Below are 24,450 nucleotides of genomic sequence, written 5' to 3'. Positions count from 1 at the left end.
ACAGGTAGTTCTGTGATAAAAACAAAAATGATTTACAATAGAATAGCTGGTGAGTTTTCATCCATGGGGAGAGGGATCACCTATGGCATGTGAGGTGGAGTTTGGTAGTGGTACTTCTGAATAAAGAGGACTTCACTTACTTTATGATTTATAGGGCTTTGGCACAACATCAGCACAAAGAACAGCACTGGGTGTTTCACACTACATACACTTTATTTAATATCACAACAGTTCTAATGAAAATAATTTTTGTTTTTATCAAAGCGCTACCTGTTAAGAGTGATACACTGACATTTTTTTCTTTCTTTACATTTATATTTATGGTGGCAGCAGTGAAAATGCGTTCATACACAGAGTGTTAAACATTTATGTTTGTTTGGCACGGTATATATATATATATATATATATATATATATATACACATACACACACACACACAGTGCCTTGCGAAAGTATTCGCCCCCTTGAACTTTTCGACCTTTTGCCACATTTCAGGCTTCAAACAAAGATATAAAACCGTAATTTTTTGTGAAGAATCAACAACAAGTGGGACACAATCATGAAGTGGAACGAAATTTATTGGATATTTCAAACTTTAACAAATAAAAAATTGAAAAATTGGGCATACAAAATTATTCAGCCCCTTTACTTTCAGTGCATCAAACTCTCTCCAGAAGTTCAGTGAGGATCTCTGAATGATCCAATGTTGACCTAAATGACTAATGATGATAAATAGAATCCACCTGTGTGTAATCAAGTCTCCGTATAAATGCACCTGCACTGTGATAGTCTCAGAGGTCCATTTAAAGCGCAGAGAGCATCATGAAGAACAAGGAACACACCAGGCAGGTCCGAGATACTGTTGTGGAGAAGTTAAAAGCCGGATTTGGATACAAAAAGATTTCCCAAGCTTTAAACATCCCAAGGAGCACTGTGCAAGCAATAATATTGAAATGGAAGGAGTATCAGACCACTGCAAATCTATGAAGACCTGGCCGTCCCTCTAAACTTTCAGCTCATACAAGGAGAAGACTGATCAGAGATGCAACCAAGAGGCCCATGATCACTCTGGATGAACTTCAGAGATCTACAGCTGAGGTGGGAGACTCTGTCCATAGGACAACAATCAGTCGTATACTGCACAAATCTGGCCTTTATGGAAGAGTGGCAAGAAGAAAGCCATTTCTTAAAGATATCCATAAAAAGTGTTGTTTAATGTTTGCCACAAGCCACCTGGGAGACACACCAAACATGTGGAAGAAGGTGCTCTGGTCAGATGAAACCAAAATCTAACTTTTTGGCAACAATGCAAAATGTTATGTTTGGCGTAAAAGCAACACAGCTCATCACCCTGAACACACCATCCCCACTGTCAAACATGGTGGTGGCAGCATCATGGTTTGGGCCTGCTTTTCTTCAGCAGGGACAGGGAATGTGGTTAAAATTGATGGGAAGATGGATGGAGCCAAATACAGGACCATTCTGGAAGAAAACCTGATGGAGTCTGCAAAAGACCTGAGACTGGGACAGAGATTTGTCTTCCAACAAGACAATGATCCAAAACATAAAGCAAAATCTACAATGGAATGGTTCACAAATAAACATATCCAGGTGTTAGAATGGCCAAGTCAAAGTCCAGACCTGAATCCCATCGAGAATCTGTGGAAAGAACTGAAAACTGCTGTTCACAAACGCTCTCCATCCAACCTCACTGAGCTTGAGCTGTTTTGCAAGGAGGAATGGCCAAAAATTTCAGTCTCTCGATGTGCAAAACTGATAGAGACATACCCCAAGCGACTTACAGCTGTAATCGCAGCAAAAGGTGGCGCTACAAAGTATTAACTTAAGGGGGCTGAATAATTTTGCACACCCAATTTTTCAGTTTTTTATTTGTTAAAAAAGTTTGAAATATCCAATAAATTTCATTCCACTTCATGATTGTGTCCCACTTGTTGTTGATTCTTCACAAAAAATTACAGTTTTATATCTTTATGTTTGAAGCCTGAAATGTGGCAAAAGTTCAGGGGGGCCGAATACTTTCGCAAGGCACTGTATACATATATATTAATCATTTTTCATAGCGCAGAGTCTTTTTTGCTTTTATATTTATTCTTAGGTCTTTATATTTATTCAAGGTTACACTCCTTGATTCCTCCTTCATTGTATTTAACCACTTTAAGTCCGGGCCTTTTCTGGCACTTTTTGTTTACATGTAACAATCAGTATTTTTTTGCTTGAACATTTCTTACAACCCCCAAACATTATATATTTTTAAAGCAGAGGCTCTAAAGAATAAATTAGGGGGGTTTGCATTTTTTTTTTTTGTCACACGGTAGTTGTGCAGCAGTTTATCAATCCAATTTTTATAAAATATAAAAGATGATGTTATGCCAAGTAAATAGATACCAAATATGTCACGCTTTAAAATTGTGCAATGGCAACAAATGATGTATATTTTACTATCCATAGGCGACGCTTTAAAAGCCTTTACAGGTTACCACTTTAGATGTTCACAGGAGGTCTGGTGCTAGAATTACTACCCATGATCTGACACTCGTAGTGATACCTCACATGTGGACGATCGCTGTTTGCGTACATTCGTCTTTGTGCAGGGCGGGCTACTTCCCTTTTTTCTTTCAATTATTTATTTTTATACTGACACTTCATTTTTTTTTTTATCACTTTTATTGCTGTCACAATGAATGTACACATCCTTTGTGACAGTAATAGGCATGTGACAGGTATTCTTTATGGAGAGATCCCACCTCTGCCCTTAAAAGCATTTGATCACACCAAGATCGATGTGATTGTGTGCTTTTGATTTTTAAAAATGGTGTCGTTTACATCTGGGGGAAACCGGAAGTGATATAAAGTCATTGATTCCGGGTTACTTTATCACAGAGCAAAACAAAGCTGACCCAATCTTTGTTCGGCTCTGTGATCGGCCAGGGGAAGCGCCGGCTGGTCGAACAGAACTCCTGGTGGGACAGGAGATCCCAATAAAGCCGCTGCTTGCAAAAGCAATTCAGCGGCTGGTTAGCTGTTAGGACTGCTTTTACAAGAGAGCTGACCATCGGCTCTAAAAAAGGGTAGCGGTCATCCCCTTATAAACACTTGAAGTCCAGTGATGATCTCACAAACTTACTTCTGAAAGAATGGTCAAACATTCCCATAGACACACTCCTAAACCTTGTGAACAGCCTTCCCAGAAGAGGAAGCGGTTTTAGCTACAAAGGGTGGGCCAACTCAATATTGAACCCTACGAACGAAGACTGGGATGCCATTAAAATGTATGTGTGTGAAAAGGCAGGTGTCCCAAAACTTTTGGTAATATTGTGTATATCATAGCACCTTATTTAGCCACCTTACTTGCTAAAGCATTACTTTTGTTTCCAGAGTTGAATCTGTGTCTGCCAAACATAACTCCCCCACGACCCAACCTTCTAATGCAATATTAGTAAAATGATAACAAGGCAGAAATTCAGCTTACATAGGCTTAAAGTAAACTTGTCATGAGACAAATACCTGGACCACCACTTCCAACTTCTATATGAAAATGCTAGTTGTCAGGCTAAAAGAATATTATCCTTACCCACAGGCCTCAATACTTTCTAATCCTATAAAGAATGCAGATCAGGAAAATGTAGTTAATGCATTCTTGATGTGGGTGAGTGAAAAGGGGAGGGATGGGCTTTGGGATGTGAATATTTCCTGTGTGGGCTAGTACTAATAAGGTACAGTATCTTGGGCTGGTGGCCCTGAATAGACACTTCACCATTCATATATCTATCAGAGTGGGACCTACAGTCAGTGACAACAGCTGGGCATTATATATACTGATTTCCTTTGTGGCTTTTAAATGCAATGTGACCAAATGTCAAGAGGTGCAAAGTGAGCTGATGCTGGAACAGAAATCTGTTCCTACCATAAAAGGGCCACTTGGCTGTTCTTTTTCCCCAGGTCAAAGCTTTCCAGTCCTTCTCTTCCTTCTCCTAAAGGCGGTCAGTATGACACAAGGCAACATACAATTTCAGCACAGGTAAGCAACTGCAGTGTCCCTGTTTATTGAGGTAGGTCTCTTTTAAAAGCCAAGTTCTCCTTTATGACATGTTATATGTTGTGTGTAAAAAGTATTGGTGCGCAGGATCTGTAAAGTGAATGAAGCTGCAACCTTAGAACCAAAAGGTGATAAAGAATAATAAAGAAAAAATCAGGTGCGCTAAATTCACGTGTGTCACAAGTCAGGAGGTGTATGACACTATAATAAGTATCTACCACACTCCTGTGATGTGTGCCTTGGTTGATGTGCAATCAGAATGGGTATACAATAACACTATATACTCATATACATAAACATAAATGTAAATATGACTGAGATGAATAAATCGTGGTGTATCAATGTCACTCCAATGAAAGTCAAAAAAGGACAAAACAAACGTGCACGCTGAAAATGTTCAACATAAAGTGTCCAATAATTCAACCGTTGCCACCTCTGTGTGATAGGTGCAAAACATTAGAAAGGTGCATGTAGTTCCAACTATTCCCACACAGGCTTGTGGTAAATCCACCTAGTAGATTCCCCTTGGGCTTGTCTGGTGCAGATAGGTCCCACCACCTTATTGGGGATTAGCCCCTTACCGGAAGGGAGAAGGTCAAGGGCGGAGTGTCTACTCAGTAGTGTAGTAGGGATTCCGGGAGAGCAGGTGAAACACTCAAGTGATAAATATAGCCTCTTACCAGATCACTCGATAGTAGGGCAAGTATCAAACTGGTGTCATGGTGCCTCTTCCCAATCCTGATCCTCCACACTCTGGGTATGTCTCTCTGCTATCACGGGTAAGGACTTCCACATGTGTCTCATAGAAACAGAAACCGAACCATAGTGCAGTACCTTTCGTGTTTATTATAACATAGGATCAAATGCACTTACATTGGTGTTCTTCAGTAGTCACAAGAAATCAAACCGGTGGAGGAGAGGCCGTGGCCTTCTGCAGTACGGTCAACGGCGACTAGCGATGACGATGCGGCGCTCCTCTCTGACGCGTTTCCTCTAAACAGACGTCTACGGAGATAGGACTCCTATCTCCGTAGACGTCTGTTTAGAGGAAACGCGTCAGAGAGGAGCACCGCATCATCATCGCTAGTCGCCGTTGACCGTACTGCAGACAGCCACGGTCTCTCCTCCACCGGTTTGATTTCTTGTGACTACTGAAGAACACCAATGTAAGTGCATTAGATCCTATGTTATAATAAACACGAAAGGTACTGCACTATGGTTCGGTTTCTGTTTCTATGAGACACATGTGGAAGTCCTTACCCGTGATAGCAGAGAGACATACCCAGAGTGTGGAGGATCAGGATTGGGAAGAGGCACCATGACACCAGTTTGATACTTGCCCTACTATCGAGCGATCTGGTAAGAGGCTATATTTATCACTTGAGTGTTTCGCCTGCTCTCCCGGAATCCCTACTACACTACTGAGTAGACACTCCGCCCTTGACCTTCTCCCTTCCGGTAAGGGGCTAATCCCCAATAAGGTGGTGGGACCTATCTGCACCAGACAAGCCCAAGGGGAATCTACTAGGTGGATTTACCATAAGCCTGTGTGGGAATAGTTGGAACTACATGCACCTTTCTAATGTTTTGCACCTATCACACAGAGGTGGCAACGGTTGAATTATTGGACACTTTATGTTGAACATTTTCAGCGTGCACGTTTATGTTGTCCTTTTTTGACTTTCATTGGAGTGACATTGATACACCACGATTTATTCATCACAGTCATATTTACATTTATGTTTATGTATATGAGTATATAGTGTTATTGTATACCCATTCTGATTGCACATCAACCAAGGCACACATCACAGGAGTGTGGTAGATACTTATTATAGTGTCATACACCTCCTGACTTGTGACACACGTGAATTTAGCGCACCTGATTTTTTCTTTATTAACATGTTCTATGTTGCATCTGTATTTAGGGTGTAATATGTTCCAAATTCCCCACCCCGAGTCACTGCCCCATCCCCATGACAGCACGCTGGAGTTCCTCTCCCTCGCCTGCACAGCCATGTCATTCATTCATAGGGATCTGTAAATGAATAAACTACAAGTCCCATTCTCCACTGCAGTAGATGGATTTGCAGTTCGTAGTCCATTGATACTTCCTATAGCTTTCAAACAGAAATCGCCAGGGGTGCTTGCAGCAATCACCTTTTTATGCAAATATTTCATCTATTCAAACACCCCTGGCAGTAGTTCAGTTTGTTCCAACTACTGCCACTTTTGTGGCAAAATAAAAGAAGTGTTTATGTATTGTACGGTCTTACTACAGTACTACGACCAATGAATTTATGAACCCAGGCTGTCATAAATTTGCTCCGAGTCTGAGACTGGACAGTGAAAGGAGAAGCAGCAAAGTTCATCCATTACTCTGCTTTCCCCTCTTATCACCATGTTTGTCAGCATGTGAACTGACAACCATCTCAGTTCACATTTTATTGGATATTTCAAACCTTTTTAACAAATAAAAAACTGAAAAATTGGGCGTGCAAAATTATTCAGCCCCTTTACTTTCAGTGCAGCAAACTCTCTCCAGAAGTTTAGTGAGGATCTCTGAATGATCCAACGTTGACCTAAATGACTAATGATGATAAATAGAATCCACCTGTGTAATCAAGTCTCCGTATAAATGCACCTGCACTGTGATAGTCTCAGAGGTCCGTTTAAAGCGCAGAGAGCATCATGAATATTTCATCTATTCAAACACCCCTGGCAGTAGTTCAGTTTGTTCCAACCACTGCCACTTTTGTGGCAAAATAAAAGAAGTGTTTATGTATTGTACGCGCTTACTACAGTACTACGACCAATGAATTAATGAACCCAGGCTGTCATAAATTTGCTCCGAGTCTGAGACTGGACAGTGAAAGGAGAAGCAGCAAAGTTCATTCATTACTCTGCTTTCCCCTCTTATCACCATGTTTGTCAGCATGTGAACTAAGTGGCTTCTTGTACTACTTCTTACTCTCATACTCTGAGCTCTGCTGTTTAGGAACTGCAAAAGGCCAAGGGAAATTCAGGTAATAGTATATTAATGAATATGGTGCAATGTATCTTTTTGTTTTTATTATTGTGTCTTTTTATATCCTCACAGCAGAGAGTAACATTTAAAAAAAAAAAAAACAATAAATCACTTACGCCTCCAGGTGAATTGCAGCCATCTGATCCGGGTGCAGACTCACATGACACAGGGGTTGCGATCTGGATTGGAAACAGGTGACAGTTTTAGATTAGGTAGTACAGTATCTGCTAAACCTCAGGATTTACGATGTCCTGATCAATTATCAGCCAAACCAAGCAAAACGAATTTGCCATAGTGTACATTCAATCATATTTCTTGCTGATTAGATTTCTCAGATTTATTCATTTATACATGATCATATCCATCCATCCACCCAACACACAGACACATTCCTTCTTCTCACATGTCTTTTGCAAGCAAATGTGAGATCCTATATCCTTAGCTGTCTTTATTGCTCCCCATAACAAATAGCCATCATAGAAGTATAACTGACCAAGAACTGAAATCTCAATTTTACCAGTTACACTGCAGGCGAATTTGAGATTGAAGTTTCCCATTGCAAAAAACTGTGAAGGTCCCAATATGTACCATCTAAGGAGGAATTGTTAAAATGTGGATATCTCCTCTTAAGGTGTATGGGTATTTTTACTATTTACCAATTGGCTGTTTTTTTATTTAATTGTATTTAATATTTATTACAGGTCTTGATAAAGTGCTGACAATTTACGCAGGGATATTTCACATTCCTTGCTCTCGAAGAGCTTACAATCAAAACATCTTAAATGCAAATACACATATACTGGGGGCCAATTTGGAAATTAGGCTACCAGTATGTCTTTGGAGTGTGGGAGGAACCTGGAGTTCCTGGTAAGAAGCCCATGCAAATTAAACACCCCCAGTCCTACAAGGCAGAAGTGCTAACCACTAGGCCATTGTTCTGATTAAGATCAAGTGGAACTAAGGGCATTAGAAGCCATTGAAAACATTAAAGGACCAGAAAAAAAATATAGGACCCAGGCTTAATGACTGAATATTCCTAAAAACAATGTTCTTTAATGCCCCTAGTAACCAATTTTTGTTTCTCTTTCATGCTTATAGGGCCAACAATTAAAGCGAGAACTTGATTGGCTTTTATGAATAAAATGGACCACTCTTCATTTAGACTCTTTCCGTTCTGTGGCTTCATACTTCTGATATACTTAGAATTGGGGCACCACAATTTTGAAGCCTATTTTAAGAACATCTCAATTCTCTTTTCCCAAGAACACTACTCCTAAATAAATGGTCGGCATGTTAACACAAATAATTTCAGTTGGCTCCTATAATTAAAGCCATAATTTGCAAGCCCATTATATTATTTTGTGATAATTACCGGCGAGTCTGGACAATGGTCTTCTTCGCGGGTGAAGGAGCTGTTAAACGCTCTAAATGTTTCACTATTCTGTTTGTGCTTTTCAATCGTTGCTTGGATGACCTGAATAAAGGTAAACCATACGTTCAAGTTAATTATTGAAATTATTATTATTATTGAATTTATTCAAGTAAATTATAATTTATCTGCCAATGTGGGAATGATAACCAATTACTCAGGGTAAAATACATGAAACCAAACCCAGTCAATGAAATCTCATATGAGCTTTAACATGTCACTGCTGATCAACAAAGGTTTTCCAGTTTGGCTTCAGTTGAACAGGGAATGCCACACGCTGATCAAAATTCAGCTGGTCCCTGCTGATCCCTCTTTAGCCACCCCAAGTCTTAGTGTAGTTCAAATTTGCCCATTCTCTGAAAATTTATTGGAGGTGGATTAATTTTCAGAGTGCGCCTAAGCAGCCAATGTCATGCATTCAGAAGGCCTCTTGAATGCCTTTTTTTATTTTGGCCAAATGGCAATTTTCAATGGGACTAATGCATCCCAACCAAATGTAAAGCTTGCTGCTTTAAATTTGTGGGTTGGGTGCAGTAAAACCACAGCTCAACTGCCTGTTTTTAAAAGCATCCCCCCTTCCTCATCCCAACCCTGCCAACCGAAGTGAAAGAGGCCAAAAAAAGAATTAATGATTAAAGAACATTTTTGATGGAGGTCTTTAAGGAATATTTGTTTAACACAGTAAATGGCTAAATGTTTGTAGAGACCTGATCATCACACCTATATGAGTTTGTTAGACATCTTATTTTAAACCCATGGGCATGGCATTGTTACGAACTAGCTAGAACAGCCTTAACTCTTCTGAGTGGGCTTTCCACAAGATTTTGGAGTATGTTTGCGTAAATTTGGGCCCATTTAGCCAAAAGAGTTACTTATGCTGGGCGAGAAGACGTGGCTTCAAAGCATTCCAATTGATACCAACGGTGTTCAGTAGGGTTCAGGTCAGGGCTGTGTGAGGGCCACTCAAGCTCCTCCACACCATACTAATCAAACTATGCCTTTTTGGAGCTGGCACGTGCACAAGGGCACAGTCATGCTGGATCAGGAAATGGCCTTTCTCAAACAGCCTCCACACAGCTGGAACTGCACGATTGTCTGATATGTCTTTGTTGGTTGTAGGATTAGCAGTACCCTTCACTGTAAAGAACCAAACTCAATAATTTAGAGCAGCCTTTCTCAAACTTTTCAACACGGAGGAACCCTTGAAAAAACTTTCTGGTCTCAGGGAACCTGATAATAATTACTGTATCTACAACTCATGATATATTAGTGTGATGGTCAGTGGGAATAATGCTCCTTACACTTGAAGTCATTGGAAAGAATTACCCCCTTACAGATAGCTAAAAAGTGCAATGGTGTCAGAGGGAACATATCGGAGATCAGATCTCATTAAAACAGCCTGTCAAAGCCATCCTGCCATGAATGCACTGACTGTGGTGAATGTGATTGCTCCTGCTGGATAAAGTGGTGTTTACAACAATCTGACTGCCCAGCAGGAGCAGAAATGGATACACATATCGAAAACGACCTACGAAAGAAATGGTTCCATCACCTACCCAAAGCCCTTAAAGTGTATCCAAACCTAAACAAAAATTTATATTATTTCAGCTGATCGGTCTTTTGATATGGTGGCTGCATTATTTTTCATCAGGTAATCCTGCCATTAACACATTTCTTGTCCTCTTGTGAAAACTGCACTGAACAGCATGGTGTTAGGACTACATAACACCTCCCTCTCCTTCTTTAAGCTCACTTTATCTAGGAAGGAGGTGTCCAGCGGTTTTTAGACATCCAGGTTACATGATCGAAGACCTGATCAAAGCCGAATCCAGCTATATATATATATATATATATAAACAAGAGTAGTGCATTACTCTCTACACTAAAATAATTTCTAGTGGATATTGTCTGGCATTCCAAGGTTATATAAACAATTAATGGTGGTGTACTTACCTGGATCCATTCTCTCTTCTCCTCTTCAGTCCTACAAAGGGAAAAACAAACTAAATTATTTAACTCGATGACCTCAAATACAAAGCACAATAAAGAAACTGATCTTTCATTAAACACAAGTACATTTTTATGAATGCATCTTAAACCGACCACTTAACACTCAAATAAGTTATGTGAAAACAGCTGATCACACAAATTACTGTAATACTGTGCAGTGAATTCAGGGCTTCACCCTTTTGTGTTACAGCAGATGTAAAATTATCAGAACTTTATTCTGACATAACATATTATGCCAACACAGCTGCTGATGCAAATGCCAAACCGCTTTCCAGGGACACTTGGCTGCTTGGCAGGCACACATAACACATAAGAAGTTTTCCTTATACCCAGAATTTGGCAGTTTAATATCCATCATCATGGGCTCATTGAACTGGGATAAACTTCAAAGGCACTGTATTTTAATACTGCTAGGGCAAGCTTTTTTTACACTCTATCCATGCCATTTTCCATGTCCTATTTTAATGCTCCTACTTTGTGCACAGATTTAAAGTGGTTGTAAACCCCTGAAATGAAAAATGAACAAAGCACATTCTTCTATACTGTGCACTTGCACTATTTGCATGAGTCACTTTTGACAGTCTATGCCAGCCATTCTCAACCAGGGTTCCTCCAGAAGTTGCTAGGGGCTCCTTGAGCTTTGGTTGACTGACCTGTCATTAGATGGTACCTGGACAGTTCCAGGGTCAACACCACTTGGCAGAGGCAGATGCATGAACCTAATGATCATTCTACCCTTCATTCTTACCCATTCAAACCTTACAGACAGCCATTCTGACCAGCACTTTAGGTGGGGTATTCTTCCTACTAGACACCAATTCAAGGGGAATTCTTCCTACTAACCATCATTGAATAGGTTCTTTCAAGGGCTCCCTGAGACCTGAAAAGTATTTTAAGGGTTCCTATGGGGTAAAAAGATTGAGAAAGGCAAAGACACCAAGCAAACCTGGGCGATGGCCCAGCCCAAGCACCCCCTGCCACTCCCCCTCCCCCTCCAGCACACAGCAGATGACTGACAGCCTCAGCTGTGCATGCTTCCCTATGAGACTGTGTAGAAGGGGCATGTTCATTCAGTGTATAACTTGAGCCTAGTCATTTCAGTGGGTATATGTAAGGGTTTACAACAACTTTGAAGGTTATTTCAAATTTTGTAGCTGCATCTGTATGTCATTTAATGCAATCAGCATCCTTTCTGAATAGCTATGGTAAATCAATTTCAGGATTACCCAGCTGGAGAATGCATTGTTTTACAGGTAGTGTATCTATAACTTGAACAGTTTTGTTTTGTGATATATTATTATGAGAGGGGTATTGTTAGCATTAGAAATGTATAAACAAATACACATACTTTTTTGGAATAGGTGTTTAAAAAAAAAAAAAGAATACAAGAAATACCTGGCTTGCAGTTCTAGTGACCGCTTCTTCCCAATTATCAGAAAAGTATGAGATGAGTTTGGTTTTACAATTTCTTGGACCTGGAAAGAATTGAAGGCAGTTATACTTTTCTTGCCAATAATAAGATATTATTAAAAGCGTTTTTCTTCTCTTTCTTTACTATCCCTACTGTAAAATATAGGCATAAGGGAACTCATTTACCAAAGGATTACTAATATGAACAGTCGTTGTTTCTCTGCAGCCAATCAGATTTACAATTATTTATTCCATTTGTCACTTTTAGAGCTTGTTTGAATTAGCAGCAGTTGGTAATTACCATCAGTTCTTCACAATGACTGGGCTAGAGTTGGACAGACTGTGTGGATTACACAGGTGCACAGGGATCTCTGAAACCTGTCATCCTCCAACTATTGTCAGGTAGATCTGGAAACTGATCACTTCTAGGGCAGGTAAAAAGAGGAAAGGATTCTTCAGGATGCCCTAACCATTTCTCCTGAATTAGAATAGTGACAGTAGTAGTTTGTACCCAGTTTCTTATTTTTAGAACTTAATTTCTAATTGATTTTATATGGTCTCATTATTTCTTGTGCCATTATCTATTTTGCCCATCTCTACCACTTAGATCCCTAGTTCAACATTACTTTCCACATGGGAATCTGATGGCAACACTGAAAATTCTTAAATAAACACTATGTTTAGGTGTGGATATTTTTGCATAGTTACTTTGGTCCCGATTTGAACAATGTAGTTATGCATTACCATACCTTGCCAATCCCTGGGGAAGGTGGAAATCACTCTAGGAAGCACCACTAGTACAGTGATCATCACTAGCTTCTGGGTCCCATGCCATGAGGTTGTTTGCTCAGCAAGGGTGGCATTCACAGACTCCTTTGCAATTTCTCAATGAATGATTGGACAAGGTAGAGAACATGACATCACCACTCTGCCTCTTCACTTCACCAATAAAGTGATCTTTGAATGGTGTCCATGCTAAGCGAGTGATCTCCTGTGTGCCCAATGCAGCAGGGCAGCTGCTCGGCATGGGACCCAGAAGCTAGCAGCAATCACTGTACCTAAAATTCAGCTTTAAAGTGGATGTAAAGGCTGAAGCTTTTTTACTTTCATGCATTCTACACATGAAGGTAAAAAAACATTTCAGTGTGCATTTCCCCCATCTGCCCCCTCCAATACTTTCCTAGCCCGATCTTGATCCAGCGATGTGCACCAGACCCGAGGTTTGCCCAGGTCTCTCCTTCCCGATTGGCTAAGATGCAGCCATTGGCTCCCACTTCTGAGCATTGGGCGTGGCTGAGTTGTGCTCTCTGTGTCTTATGGATGCAAAGAGCAAGCCCGGGAGCGAGCACGCACCAGTGCCACCACAGCAAGCAGCTTGCTATGGGGGCATTTGGAAAGGGAGAGGGGCCCAGAGCGCCGGCAGGGGACCCGAGAATAGGAGGATCAGGGCTGCTCTGTGTAAAACCACTGCACAGAGCAGGTAAGTATGACATGTTTTATTATTTTTTTTTTAAATAACAATGTTTCCTTTACAATCACTTTCCTGATACATGAACACTGTATTATAATTCAAGCAGGCCACATATTGGTATTGCATACTGACTCTATAGCTGGCCATACAGGTTAGTTATTTTTACATTCAGCCAATGGATTTCTCCAATTACACAAATGAGGTGAATGGAGACATTTAAGTAAGCCATAGATGACTCAATTTTCTTTTCTTTCATCACTGGTGAAAGGAAAGAAAACCACCTTGTTCCCTTCCGCAGCGCTATTGTATTCTGCCAGTGATGGCGCAGGGAACCTTCCTGGCTGGCAGAATACAATGGTTACTGCTATAATCGCATGTAGATAAATCCGACAGGCTGGGTATGCCCAAGTTGATCGATGGATCGACTTGGATACAATCAGGCTGCACATACATGAATCAAAATTTGGCTGGTCCTTGCTAAGCTGGCCGAATTTCGAACCATGTATAGCCGGCTTTAGGCTAAAACAGGTTTTGGGCTCTAGAACCACCAGGAAAAGTAATCTAGAAAAACAATAGACACAGGTATCCTGTTTCTTTCATTCTCACCTGAATCCCAGCAATGTCAATCTTTTCCCGTACACTGAACTTCTGTCCCATCAACCTGAGTTTCGGAACGCAGTATAGCATCATGCTGTTAAACTAGAACAGAACACAAAAACAGAATTGTGGATGAGTTTTCTGTTATTACATCTTTACGGTCTAAAACAATTGTTCTTAAACTGTGCTCTGGCAACAAGTGCTGGATGGTTCATAATTTAAAGGAGGAAATCTCTTGATAAATATATATATATATATAATTCCATAACAATATGCTCTGCATGTAAATTCATTTTATGTGAATGAGGCAAAAAACAAAATGTCATCAGGCTATTGCTATTTACTGTGCTGATAAAAGGATTTTAACCACTTAAGCCCCGGAGGATTTGGCTGCTAAAGGACCAGGGGTTTTTTTGCGATTTTTTACTGCGTGACTTTAACGGACAATTGCGCGGTCGTGCGACGCTGTACCTAAACGAATTTGACGTCCTTTTTTTCCCACAAACAGAGCTTTCTTTTGGTGGTATGTGATCACCTGTGCGATTTTTTGATCACGCGCTATAAACAAAAAAAGAGCGTAAATTTTGCAAAAATAACAATATTTTTCACATTTTTTTATATGAAATTCCCCAAACAAAAAAGTAAAAATCAAAATTTTTTAACATTTTTCGGCCAATTTGTTTTATGCTACCTATGTTTGGTAAAAAAAATCGCAAAAAGCGTATTTTGATTGGTTTGCGCAAAAGTTATCGCGTTTACTAACAAAGGGAAAGATTTTTGTCATTTTTGGTGTTTTTTTTTTAACGCGTAATGGCGGCGATCTGCGATTTTTTTTCGGTACTGCGACATTGCGGCGGACAGATCGGACCCTTGACTGACATTTTTGACACTTTTGGGGGTACCAGTGACATTACTGCAGTAATCAGTGCTATACATATGCACTGTTACTGCAAAAATGACACTGGCAGGGAAGGGGTTACTTTTATTGGACAGGGAGGGGTTAAGTGTGTCCTAGGGGCGTGATTCTAACTGTGCAGGGACATTCCTATTGGTGTAAAAGCAAAGATCAACCGTTCTACATAGTAGAACGGACAGATCTTCACTTTTACACAGGGAGAACTGACAGGCAGCTTGTTTACACAAGCCGCTCTGTCTTTCTCCCTTCACAGGAGCGATCGCAGTGTGACTGGCGGACATCGAGTCCGCCGGTCACACGCACTGACTTGTCTGTGAACGAGCCGTGGCGGGCGCGCGCCTCGGCGGGCGCGCGCCCGCCCGCGATAGGCTCGCAAGTCAGTGACAGGCGAGTGACGTACCGATACGTCACTCTGCCTGGCCGGGGCTGACCGCCGCAGTATATAGTCGTGCGGCGGTCGGCAACCGGTTAATGATTTAAAACTGAAAATACCACATTTGGCCACTAGATTGTACCAAGTATCGTAAAAAGCCTTCCCCACTGTATTCCCCGCTAAAAAAAAAAAAATTGTTTTGGCTGGAGTTCCAGTTAGAAACAATGCTTTTGGGAAAGGGATATGGTTCTACGGTTGAGTCATTAAGATCTATTTTGCACAAAAGCAGTAGAAAGAGCTTGTAGAGATGTCTTCCTCCCTGCTGGCTGCAAGTGGTAAATATAAAATATTCATAAGCCGTATTTTTTTTTATTTGACTCATTAAAAAAGAAATGTTATTAAAATCAGTATGAAGCATAATAAAATATTTAAAATGTATGCTCTATTGAATATATGCCAAATATGTAACTTTCCTTCTAAAATATGATATAAATATAATAGTTTCACTTATTTTTGCACTGCTATGCATTTTTACTAATGCACAGCAGTGCAAAAATAGGTGATGAGGTTTAAAAGGTTAAAAGAAGCAGTGGGTGAAGGTGATCTGCTACAGCTGTGACTTGGTTTAAATGGTCTTTTGATCATAGAACAGTCACTTTTTTAAATCTTAAAACAATTTTATATAGTTACATTGATCCAGATTGGGCCATACCTGTGGGATCCCCTTGAAAGTTGTAAATGACTTTAGTAGGTACTTTTACTACAGTGGTTGCTGCTAGCTTATAGGTATAGTGCCATATGGCTGCATTGTTGCTAACTGAACACAGGATATCGCCCGCTCGGCACGGGCACATTCAGAGGACACTTTACATTTACTCAATGAATGCAAAGTGTTCTCTGCTTGCACGAAGTAGAAATCTTGATGCCACTGCCCCGCCTCTCCATCTCATTCAATTAGAGAATGCATTGAAAAAATGCAAAGTGTTCTCTAAATGGCGCACATACCAAGTGAGGGCGCTAGTGTAAATGAGCCCTTATAGTATAGTGGGGAAAGCTTAACATCTCTTTGAAATTTATATTGTGGTCTGTGTCTTCATGTTCCATAGACTCCTATTATCTTTATTTCTTATCCTGGTGTCACAGGAATACAAAGTAAGAAAAAAAGCAATATACTGTATACCATAACAACTTAAACTGTATGTAAACTTAACAAAAAAAATCTCTTTTTTTACACCTTTTGGTACACAATTGAAGGCATTTTGTTATATCTGTTCGAAAAGTGAAAAAAACTAAAAGAGGTCTCATGTGTCCTCTCCACACTTCCTGTGTTGTCTCGAAAGGATTGATTTACGAAAACTGGAATGTGCAAAATCTGGTGCAGCTCTGCATAGAAACCAATCAGCTTCCAGGTTTTTTTTTTTATGTCAAAGGTTAAAATGATATTAAAGTCTTGTTTTTTTTTTTTGTTTAAAAATAACAAACATGATATACTTACCTGCTCTGTGGTTTTGCACAAAGCAGCCCCGATCCTCCTCTTCTAGGTTCTCCGGGGGTCCTGGCTCCTCCCACCCGATCAGAGCCGCTGCTCTGTGTCTCCATTCACACAAGGAGCCACAGTTAAACCCCACCAACTCTCTCTTCATTGGCTTACACACTTTAATTGACAGCAGTGGGAGCCAATGGCTACCTCTGCTGTCTCAGCCAATGTGGGGGGGGGGAGCATCCCGGACAGCCGAGGCGCTCTTGCAAAAGGAAAAGGCGGACTATGACCCTAAGAACAACATCCCTACAGTCAAGCACGGAGGTGCAAACATTATGCTTTGGGGCTGTTTCTCTGCTAAAGGTACAGGCCGACTTTGCCGCATTGAGGGCCAATAGACACAGGGCCATGTATTGTAAACTTTTGGATAAGAACCATCTTCCCTCCAGAATACTGAAAACGGGTCGTGGATGGGTCTTCCAGCATGACAATGACCCAAAACATACTGCCAAGGCAACAAAGAAGTGGTTCAAGAAGAAGCACATTAAGGTAATTGAGTGGCTTAGCCAGTCAGACCTTAAACCTATAGAAAATGTATGGAGGGAGCTGAAACTTCAAGTTGCCAAGCGACAGCCAAGAAACCTTGAAGTGATTGTAAACGATCACATGAAAACAACCCATTCAGTTTAAAATAGAAATGATAGGCAACGCATATTTGTACAGATATTAAAAAAAAAAAAAAAAAACATAAATGCCTTTTTTTAAATGATCACATTTCCTCTGTTCTCAGCTGCATAAAAGCTGGGGGGAGGAGAAGCAGCCCACTTAGCTTGCCAGTAAATGGTTGTGCAGAGGGGGAGTGTCAAGAAAAGTCTGATCATTGGAGGAGAGTACACTGAGTTCCCAGCATAGCTAGAGAACTGACCACAATGTGCTCTCCTGCTTAGTGTGGTCAGCTTTTATTAGAAACGCAAGGGGACTAGCAGGAACACCAGGGATTTCACATAAAGGAAGCAATACAAAGAACAGGATTCTTTCTTATACAAGTACATGGTATGGCATGCAGATATCAGGAATATGAAGTGTTGTTGTAACAAACACTTTAAGGATTTAGAGAAGATCTGTAAAGAAGAGTGGACCAAAATCCCTCCTAAGATGTGTGCAAACCTGGTAACCAACTACAAGAAACGTCTTAGGGTCCTTTCAGACGGCCGCTCCGCTGCTTTAGTCCGCTGCGGGACTTTTTTTTTTTTTTTTTCACGGAGCGGATGACATTTGTGTCATCCGCTCCGTGTGCCCGCATATCATCCCATCCGTTTGCGGATGATATGCGGACATAATGTAAGTATATGGCACTGCGGATGTCAGCGGATGATACCGCTGACATCTGATTTTCCTTCCTTTCCGTTTTTTACACGGATGAAAAAATAGGGTTGTGTTCCATTCGAAAAAATGGAACAGAACTGAAAGGAGGAAAATCGGATGTCAGCAGATGGTATTCCGCTGACATCCGCAGTGCCATTCACTTACATTATGTCCGCAAATCATCCGCAAAAAAATAGGATGATTTGCGGACACACGGAGCGGCCGTGTGAAAGGGCTCTTACCTCTGTGCTTGCAAACAAGGATTCCCCCACCGAGTACTAAGTCATGTTTTGCCTGGGGATCAAATACTTACTGTATTTTACTCACTGAACTGTACCTCAATTTATAACATTTGTATCGTGTTTTTTCTGGATTTTTTGTTGATATTCTGTCTCTATCATTTAAAATACACCTATGATATGATAAAAATTATAGACCCTTAATTTCTTTGTGAGTGGGCAAACTTACAAAATTTGCAGGGGATCAAATATTTTTTTTCCCCACTGTACACAATTGCTAGGAACATGATTTCAAAACATTTAGGCCCCTTTCACACGTAGCGGACCGTATTGCGATCCGCTCCGGCACTTTTTTTTTTTTTCACGGACACGGATTACATTTGTGTCATCCGGTCCATATGTCCGCATATCATCCCATCCGTTTGCGGATGATTTACGGACATAATGCATGTCTATGGGATTGCAGATGTCAGCGGATGACACCGCTGACATCCGATTTTGCGTCCTTTCCATTTTTTAAACGGAAGAAATAATAGGGTTCTGTTCCGTTCCAAAAAAACGGAACAGAACTGAAAGAATGCAAATCGGATGTCAGCGGATGGTCATCCGCTGATATCCGCAATCCCATTGACATGCATTATGTCCGTATATAACCCGCAAACGGATGGGGTGATATACGGACATACGGAACGCCTGTGTGAAAGGGGCCTAAATCACAATGATAAGATTTTTCCGATAAATCAGATTGCTTTCTCAATTATTTCTGAAAAAAAAAAAAAAAACATAAAATCACCTCGAACTCCTGCAAAATTATAGAAAGAAATGCTCAACTTTTTAAATAAATTCCCTGTCCCTTACTTGTGCTCGGCGCCATCTGTTTAAATCCATTGCATCTTTCTGTACTGTCTCTTTTGCTTCTATCTTTTAGATGGTTTCATTGAGCTTTTGCAGACATAATGGCAGCAATTACACAAGGTAAAGAAACCTCAAAGGGGCTATAACACAGAATTCGTTTTTCAACCCAATTCTCAAAGCACTAAATTAATTTAATGCCTCCAATGGTTCTTAGCACTACGAGTCCTGAAACTATATCCAGGGGGAGACAGAAGGACTTGGAAAAGGCAATCTTGCTCAAGATGTCTTATTAACTAAATGTTGTAAGCTAATAAAAACTGGACCCGCAGCCTTCAGATCCTGAGCAACATGTTATCAACATACCCCACCAGCCTGTGGCTTGTAGTTCCCCTTTACCTGGTCTTAAAGGGTAACTCCACTTTCTTGGGAAAATAATGAGCAAAAAAAAAAAAATATATATATATATATATATATATATAGCATATACAATTGCAGCACAAGTCATATTGTAATTACATGTTATTAAAAATGAACTTTACTTTTCTGTAAAATGCAATGCAATATGGCTACCTGGAGATGTTCTGTACACAGATGGTATACAGAACATCCCCCAGATAAGCAATATCTTGCTTGTGTGATCGGCTAACTGATTCTCCCATGAGTATGCACTAGGATACAAACTGCACGAAAAATGGCATTTTTGTTGAGGTACTCCCAAAAGGCCCCTTTCACGCGGGCGCCTCTGTTTTGCGAGACCCGCTTGCTCAGCAGGGGATCGTTCCGCTGATGCCCGCTGAGTATGTGGATGACAGCTCCATCTTTGCTCACCGTGCAGAGTGGAGATGGACACAGTCCCGCTCTCCTCTATGGGGAGATTGGGTTAAAACAGACCGCCTGTCCATTTTCATTCGATCATATCCAATCCAATCTGCCAGGTGGATGGAAAATAGGACCACCATCAGTCAGGATTTTGTGGACAGAATCAGATAGCGGTGGGTGTCAGCGGACTTGTCACCACTGACATCCGCCACTCCATAGGGGAGACTGGAGGGTCCGATCAGGTCCGCCTGGAAAACTGATAAGCGGACCTGATCGGGCAGCCCATGTGAAAGGACCCAAAGGGAAATCCCATCTAAAAGGGATGCAGACCCTGCGATTTTTCTCATTAAAGCCCTGCAGGTGCAACAGCTGATCATTAAAAGACCACTTCCATTAGTTTCATTCTGATCATGGACACAGAAAAACAAACCGCTATTCCTTCGGAATAACAAAAAGGTAGGAATCTGCAATAACGTTTGTTAAAATCCTTGCAATGTACATAGATCCCCCAGAGGGGAATGTTGTTTTCTCTACAAAAGTGGAGTTACTCTTTAAGCAGGATAAACACAAAGACTTTTTTTCATTCAACCAGTGTGTTAAACGAAAAAAAAAAAAAACTCAGGTCTGTGCAACCACACAAGCATTGTGGATGCAGGGATCTCCCCCCCTGCTCTATTGTATTCTGATCGCGAGAACACCCCCCCCCCCCTCTGTCAGAATACATTGATCAGTGCTGCAGCCATTGGCTGCATGTGCTGACCAAATGCTGGTTATCTAGAAGGACCGTTTGGCAGAAACCAAACGTTAGACTGGCTTTTGTTGAGCAGAGAAAGAGTACTGAAATTTTGAAATCTGTCATTTTGATATGTGTATAACCAGCTTTAGAATGTTCAATGCTAAAAATTCTCAATTACACCAACACAGGGTGGTACTGTAGGTGCATATACAATGAAAAATAGTGCCACATCCTCATGATTAAAGTATTTATACAAAAAATGGAAAATATGCACTTTGGAGGCACTGATATTAAAAAAACATACATTTTGATAAAAAAATGGATTTTTGTAAGAACTTACCGTAAAATCCTTTTCTCTTAAGCTCATTGACAGACGTAGTCTTCTTGATTCTCAAGAGCTGGGTTATGTTGTCTCCGCAGGAGTAGGACTAGGCAGAATGACAAAACGTTCTGGCTCCACCCTAGGGGCAGTCCCTGAGGGTATATCCTCCCTCTCTCTGCTACAGGCAATCAGTTCTGTTTAAAGCAGTACAGAGAATTTAACCCAACCCAACTCAATGATAGAGGGGCGGGTACTACGTCTGTCAATGAGCTTAAGAGAAAAGGATTTTACGGTAAGTTCTTACAAAAATCCATTTTTCTCTATCGCTCATTGACAGACGTAGTCTTCTTGATTCTCAAGAGCTGGGACATCCAGAAGCAGTGCCACAAATGAGGGGTGGGATTGACAAAATCAAATCCAATCTAGAAGGCCCAACCGGTGCCAAACTAGAAGTTTTAAAGGCTCATTATAAACAAAGAATGAGGCTAAAGAAAAAATTTTCCAACGGAAAAAAACCCTCGAGGTAGACCACTGGTCTCCTCAAATTGCGGCCTGCAAAACCTTGCGGCCAAATGAGGCATCAGACGATGCCATTACATCAACTTTATAATGTTTAGAGAAGGTATGCACCGACGACCAGGTAGCCGCCTTGCACACCTGGACCACTGACGCCTGATGGCGAAAGGCCCATGACGCACTAAGTGCCCGAGTGGAGTGCGCCTTAACAGGGAACGGGGGCTCCCGACCCTTAATAGAATAAGCCTGCACTACCGTCTGTCTGATCCATCTGGAAATGGTCGCGGCAGATGCAGGCAACCCCTTTTTGGGTCCATCTGGGATCACAAAAAGTGAATCCGTCTTGCTTAACGAGTCTGTCGTTTTCAAGTATACCCTGATCGCCCGGACCACATCCAAGGAGTGTAAAGCAAACTCCTGAGGATGACTGGGCTTAGGACACAGGGAAGGTAATACAATTTCTTCATTCAGATGAAATTCTGAAACCACTTTTGGTAGGAAGGATGGATTCGGACGAAGAACCACCTTATCTCTATGAACCACCAGATATGGTGAACGACAAGATAATGCGGCCAGCTCTGACACCCTGCGTGCAGAAGTAATAGCCACCAAGAAGGCCACCTTCTGGGACAACGTGGGTAGAGGAATCTCCCTAATATCTTCAAAGGGAGGTTTCTGAAGAACCGACAACACTAAATTAAGATCCCAGGGGGGTAACGGCGCGTGCACTGGCGGAGCCAGATGTCGCACCCCCTGGATGAAATTCCGCACCAAGGAATGAGTAGCCAAAGGCTTCTGAAAGAAGATGGCTAATGCTGAGACCTGACCCTTGATAGTACTCAAGGCCAGTTTCTGCTCAACCCCTTGTTGCAGAAAAGCCAATATTCGACTAATCGAATAAGACCGAGGACGGAACCCCAAAGGTTCACACCATGCAATGTAGGACTTCCATGTGCGATGATAAATCTTTCTGGAAGTCGCTTTCCTTGCTTCAACTAGAGTAGGAATAACTGAAGCTGACAAACCTTTGTCCTTCAGCACCTGGGTCTCAATAGCCAGGCCGTTAAAGCCAGCGATCGTAAAGCAGGATGGAAGATCGGTCCCTGAGACAGTAGATCCTCTCTGAGAGGAAGTCTCCATGGGACGTCTGCCACCAGTCTGACCATGTCGGCGTACCAAGCTCGACGAGGCCAGTCCGGAGCTACCAGGATTACTGGGATTCCTTCCTCCTCTACCCTGCGAAGAAGTCTTGGCAGTAACGCGAGAGGAGGGAAGGCATATATTAGCTGGTATTGCCCCCACGGGGCGATCAGTGCATCTGCGGCTTCTGCTAGAGGATCGCGGGAGCGAGCCACGAATCTCTGAACTTTCCTGTTGAATCGTGATGCCAACAGATCCACATCCGGGGTGCCCCACCGTAGGCACAACTGGTGGAAAACGTCTGGATGGAGGGACCATTCCCCCTGATCCAGGGTCTGACGGCTGAGATAATCTGCCTGCCAATTCTCCACCCCCGGAATGAACACCGCAGAGATTGCTGGAACAAATCGTTCCGCCCAGCGAAGAATGCAAGCCACTTCTTTGGCCGCTCGGACACTCTTGGTGCCCCCCTGATGATTGACATAAGCCACCGCCGTGGCATTGTCCGACTGGATCCGAACCGGGCTGCCCTGGAGCTGCTCGGTCCAGTGAATCAGACAAAGTCTGATCGCTCTCAGTTCCAATACATTTATCGGTAATCTGGATTCTTCCGGGGACCAAAGTCCCTGGACAGATAACTGACCAAGAATTCCTCCCCATCCGGATAGACTGGCATCCGTGGTCACTATCGTCCAATATATTGGCAGAAATGACTTTCCCTGGCTGAGCATTGGAGACCGAAGCCACCAAACCAGAGACTCTCTGGTCTGTTTGCTCAATCGTATCTGATTGTCCAGGGATTCCGGATTCCGATTCCATCTGAGAAGAATCTCTTGCTGAAGAATTCGGGTATGGGACTGGGCAAATGGGACTGCTTCGAATGAAGCCACCATCAACCCCAGAACCCTCATGCACGTCCGAAGGGAAGACCAGCTGTTGGACAGTAACAACTGGACTGCTGATTGAATCTTTCGAAGTTTCCCTACCGGAAGGAAAACTCTCGTCCTGACTGTGTCTAGAATTAGACCCAGATATTCGAGCCTCTGGGTGGGAACCAGAAAAGACTTTTGCTGGTTCACCAGCCACCCGAATTCCTGTAAAGAAATCATAGTAATTTCTATGTTTTGTAGCAAGGTCTGAGGAGACTCTGCATGAAGCAGAAGATCGTCTAGGTAACCTAGAATCGATATACCTCTTTGGCGCAGAAGTGCCAACATTGGGGCCAACACCTTTGTGAAGACCCGCGGAGCCGTGGCGAGACCGAAAGGTAACGCCACAAACTGATAGTGGTTCTCCTCTACGGAAAAGCGTAGAAAACGCTGATGTCCTGCGAAAATGGGAATGTGAAGATAGGCGTCCTTGATGTCTATGGACGCTAGGACATCCCCTGGATGCAGGAAGGCTGCTACCGTGCGAATGGACTCCATTCTGAATCTTCTTATGTTGACGAAAGAATTGAGTGCTCTTAAGTCCAGAATTGGACGCACTTTGCCCTCTTTCCTGGGTATTGTAAACAGGTTTGAATAAAACCCTTGAAACCGTTCTGTCCAAGGAACGTGGACTACCACTCCTTGTTGTAGTAGATCTGTGACTGCTCTCCGCAGATCTTCTAAACGATCTGCGGATAGACTGATATTGGAAGGGAAGAATCGCGCCGGTGGGAGAGATCGAAACTCGATCTTGTACC

At 41.9% G+C, this 24,450-nt stretch overlaps 1 protein-coding gene across 1 annotated transcript in view; it reads right to left on the bottom strand.

Annotated features, from left to right (window-relative positions):
- FGD3 (FYVE, RhoGEF and PH domain containing 3) overlaps positions 1–24,450 on the bottom strand; it is a 429,081-nt gene that overhangs the window by 57,414 nt on the left and 347,217 nt on the right. The window contains exons 11-15 of the mRNA XM_082266526.1: positions 14,012–14,104; positions 11,920–11,999; positions 10,468–10,498; positions 8,458–8,559; positions 7,202–7,264 (exon numbers count right to left, since the gene is read on the bottom strand). Of these exons, the coding sequence (XP_082122652.1) occupies positions 7,202–7,264; positions 8,458–8,559; positions 10,468–10,498; positions 11,920–11,999; positions 14,012–14,104 (369 nt within the window). The remainder of the gene's footprint in view (positions 1–7,201; positions 7,265–8,457; positions 8,560–10,467; positions 10,499–11,919; positions 12,000–14,011; positions 14,105–24,450) is intronic.

Source organism: Pelophylax lessonae, assembly GCF_965119305.1.
Source record: "Pelophylax lessonae genome assembly, chromosome: 8".
NCBI classification, from domain to species: domain Eukaryota; kingdom Metazoa; phylum Chordata; class Amphibia; order Anura; family Ranidae; genus Pelophylax; species Pelophylax lessonae.
This window is presented reverse-complemented; position numbering and strand designations above follow the sequence as displayed.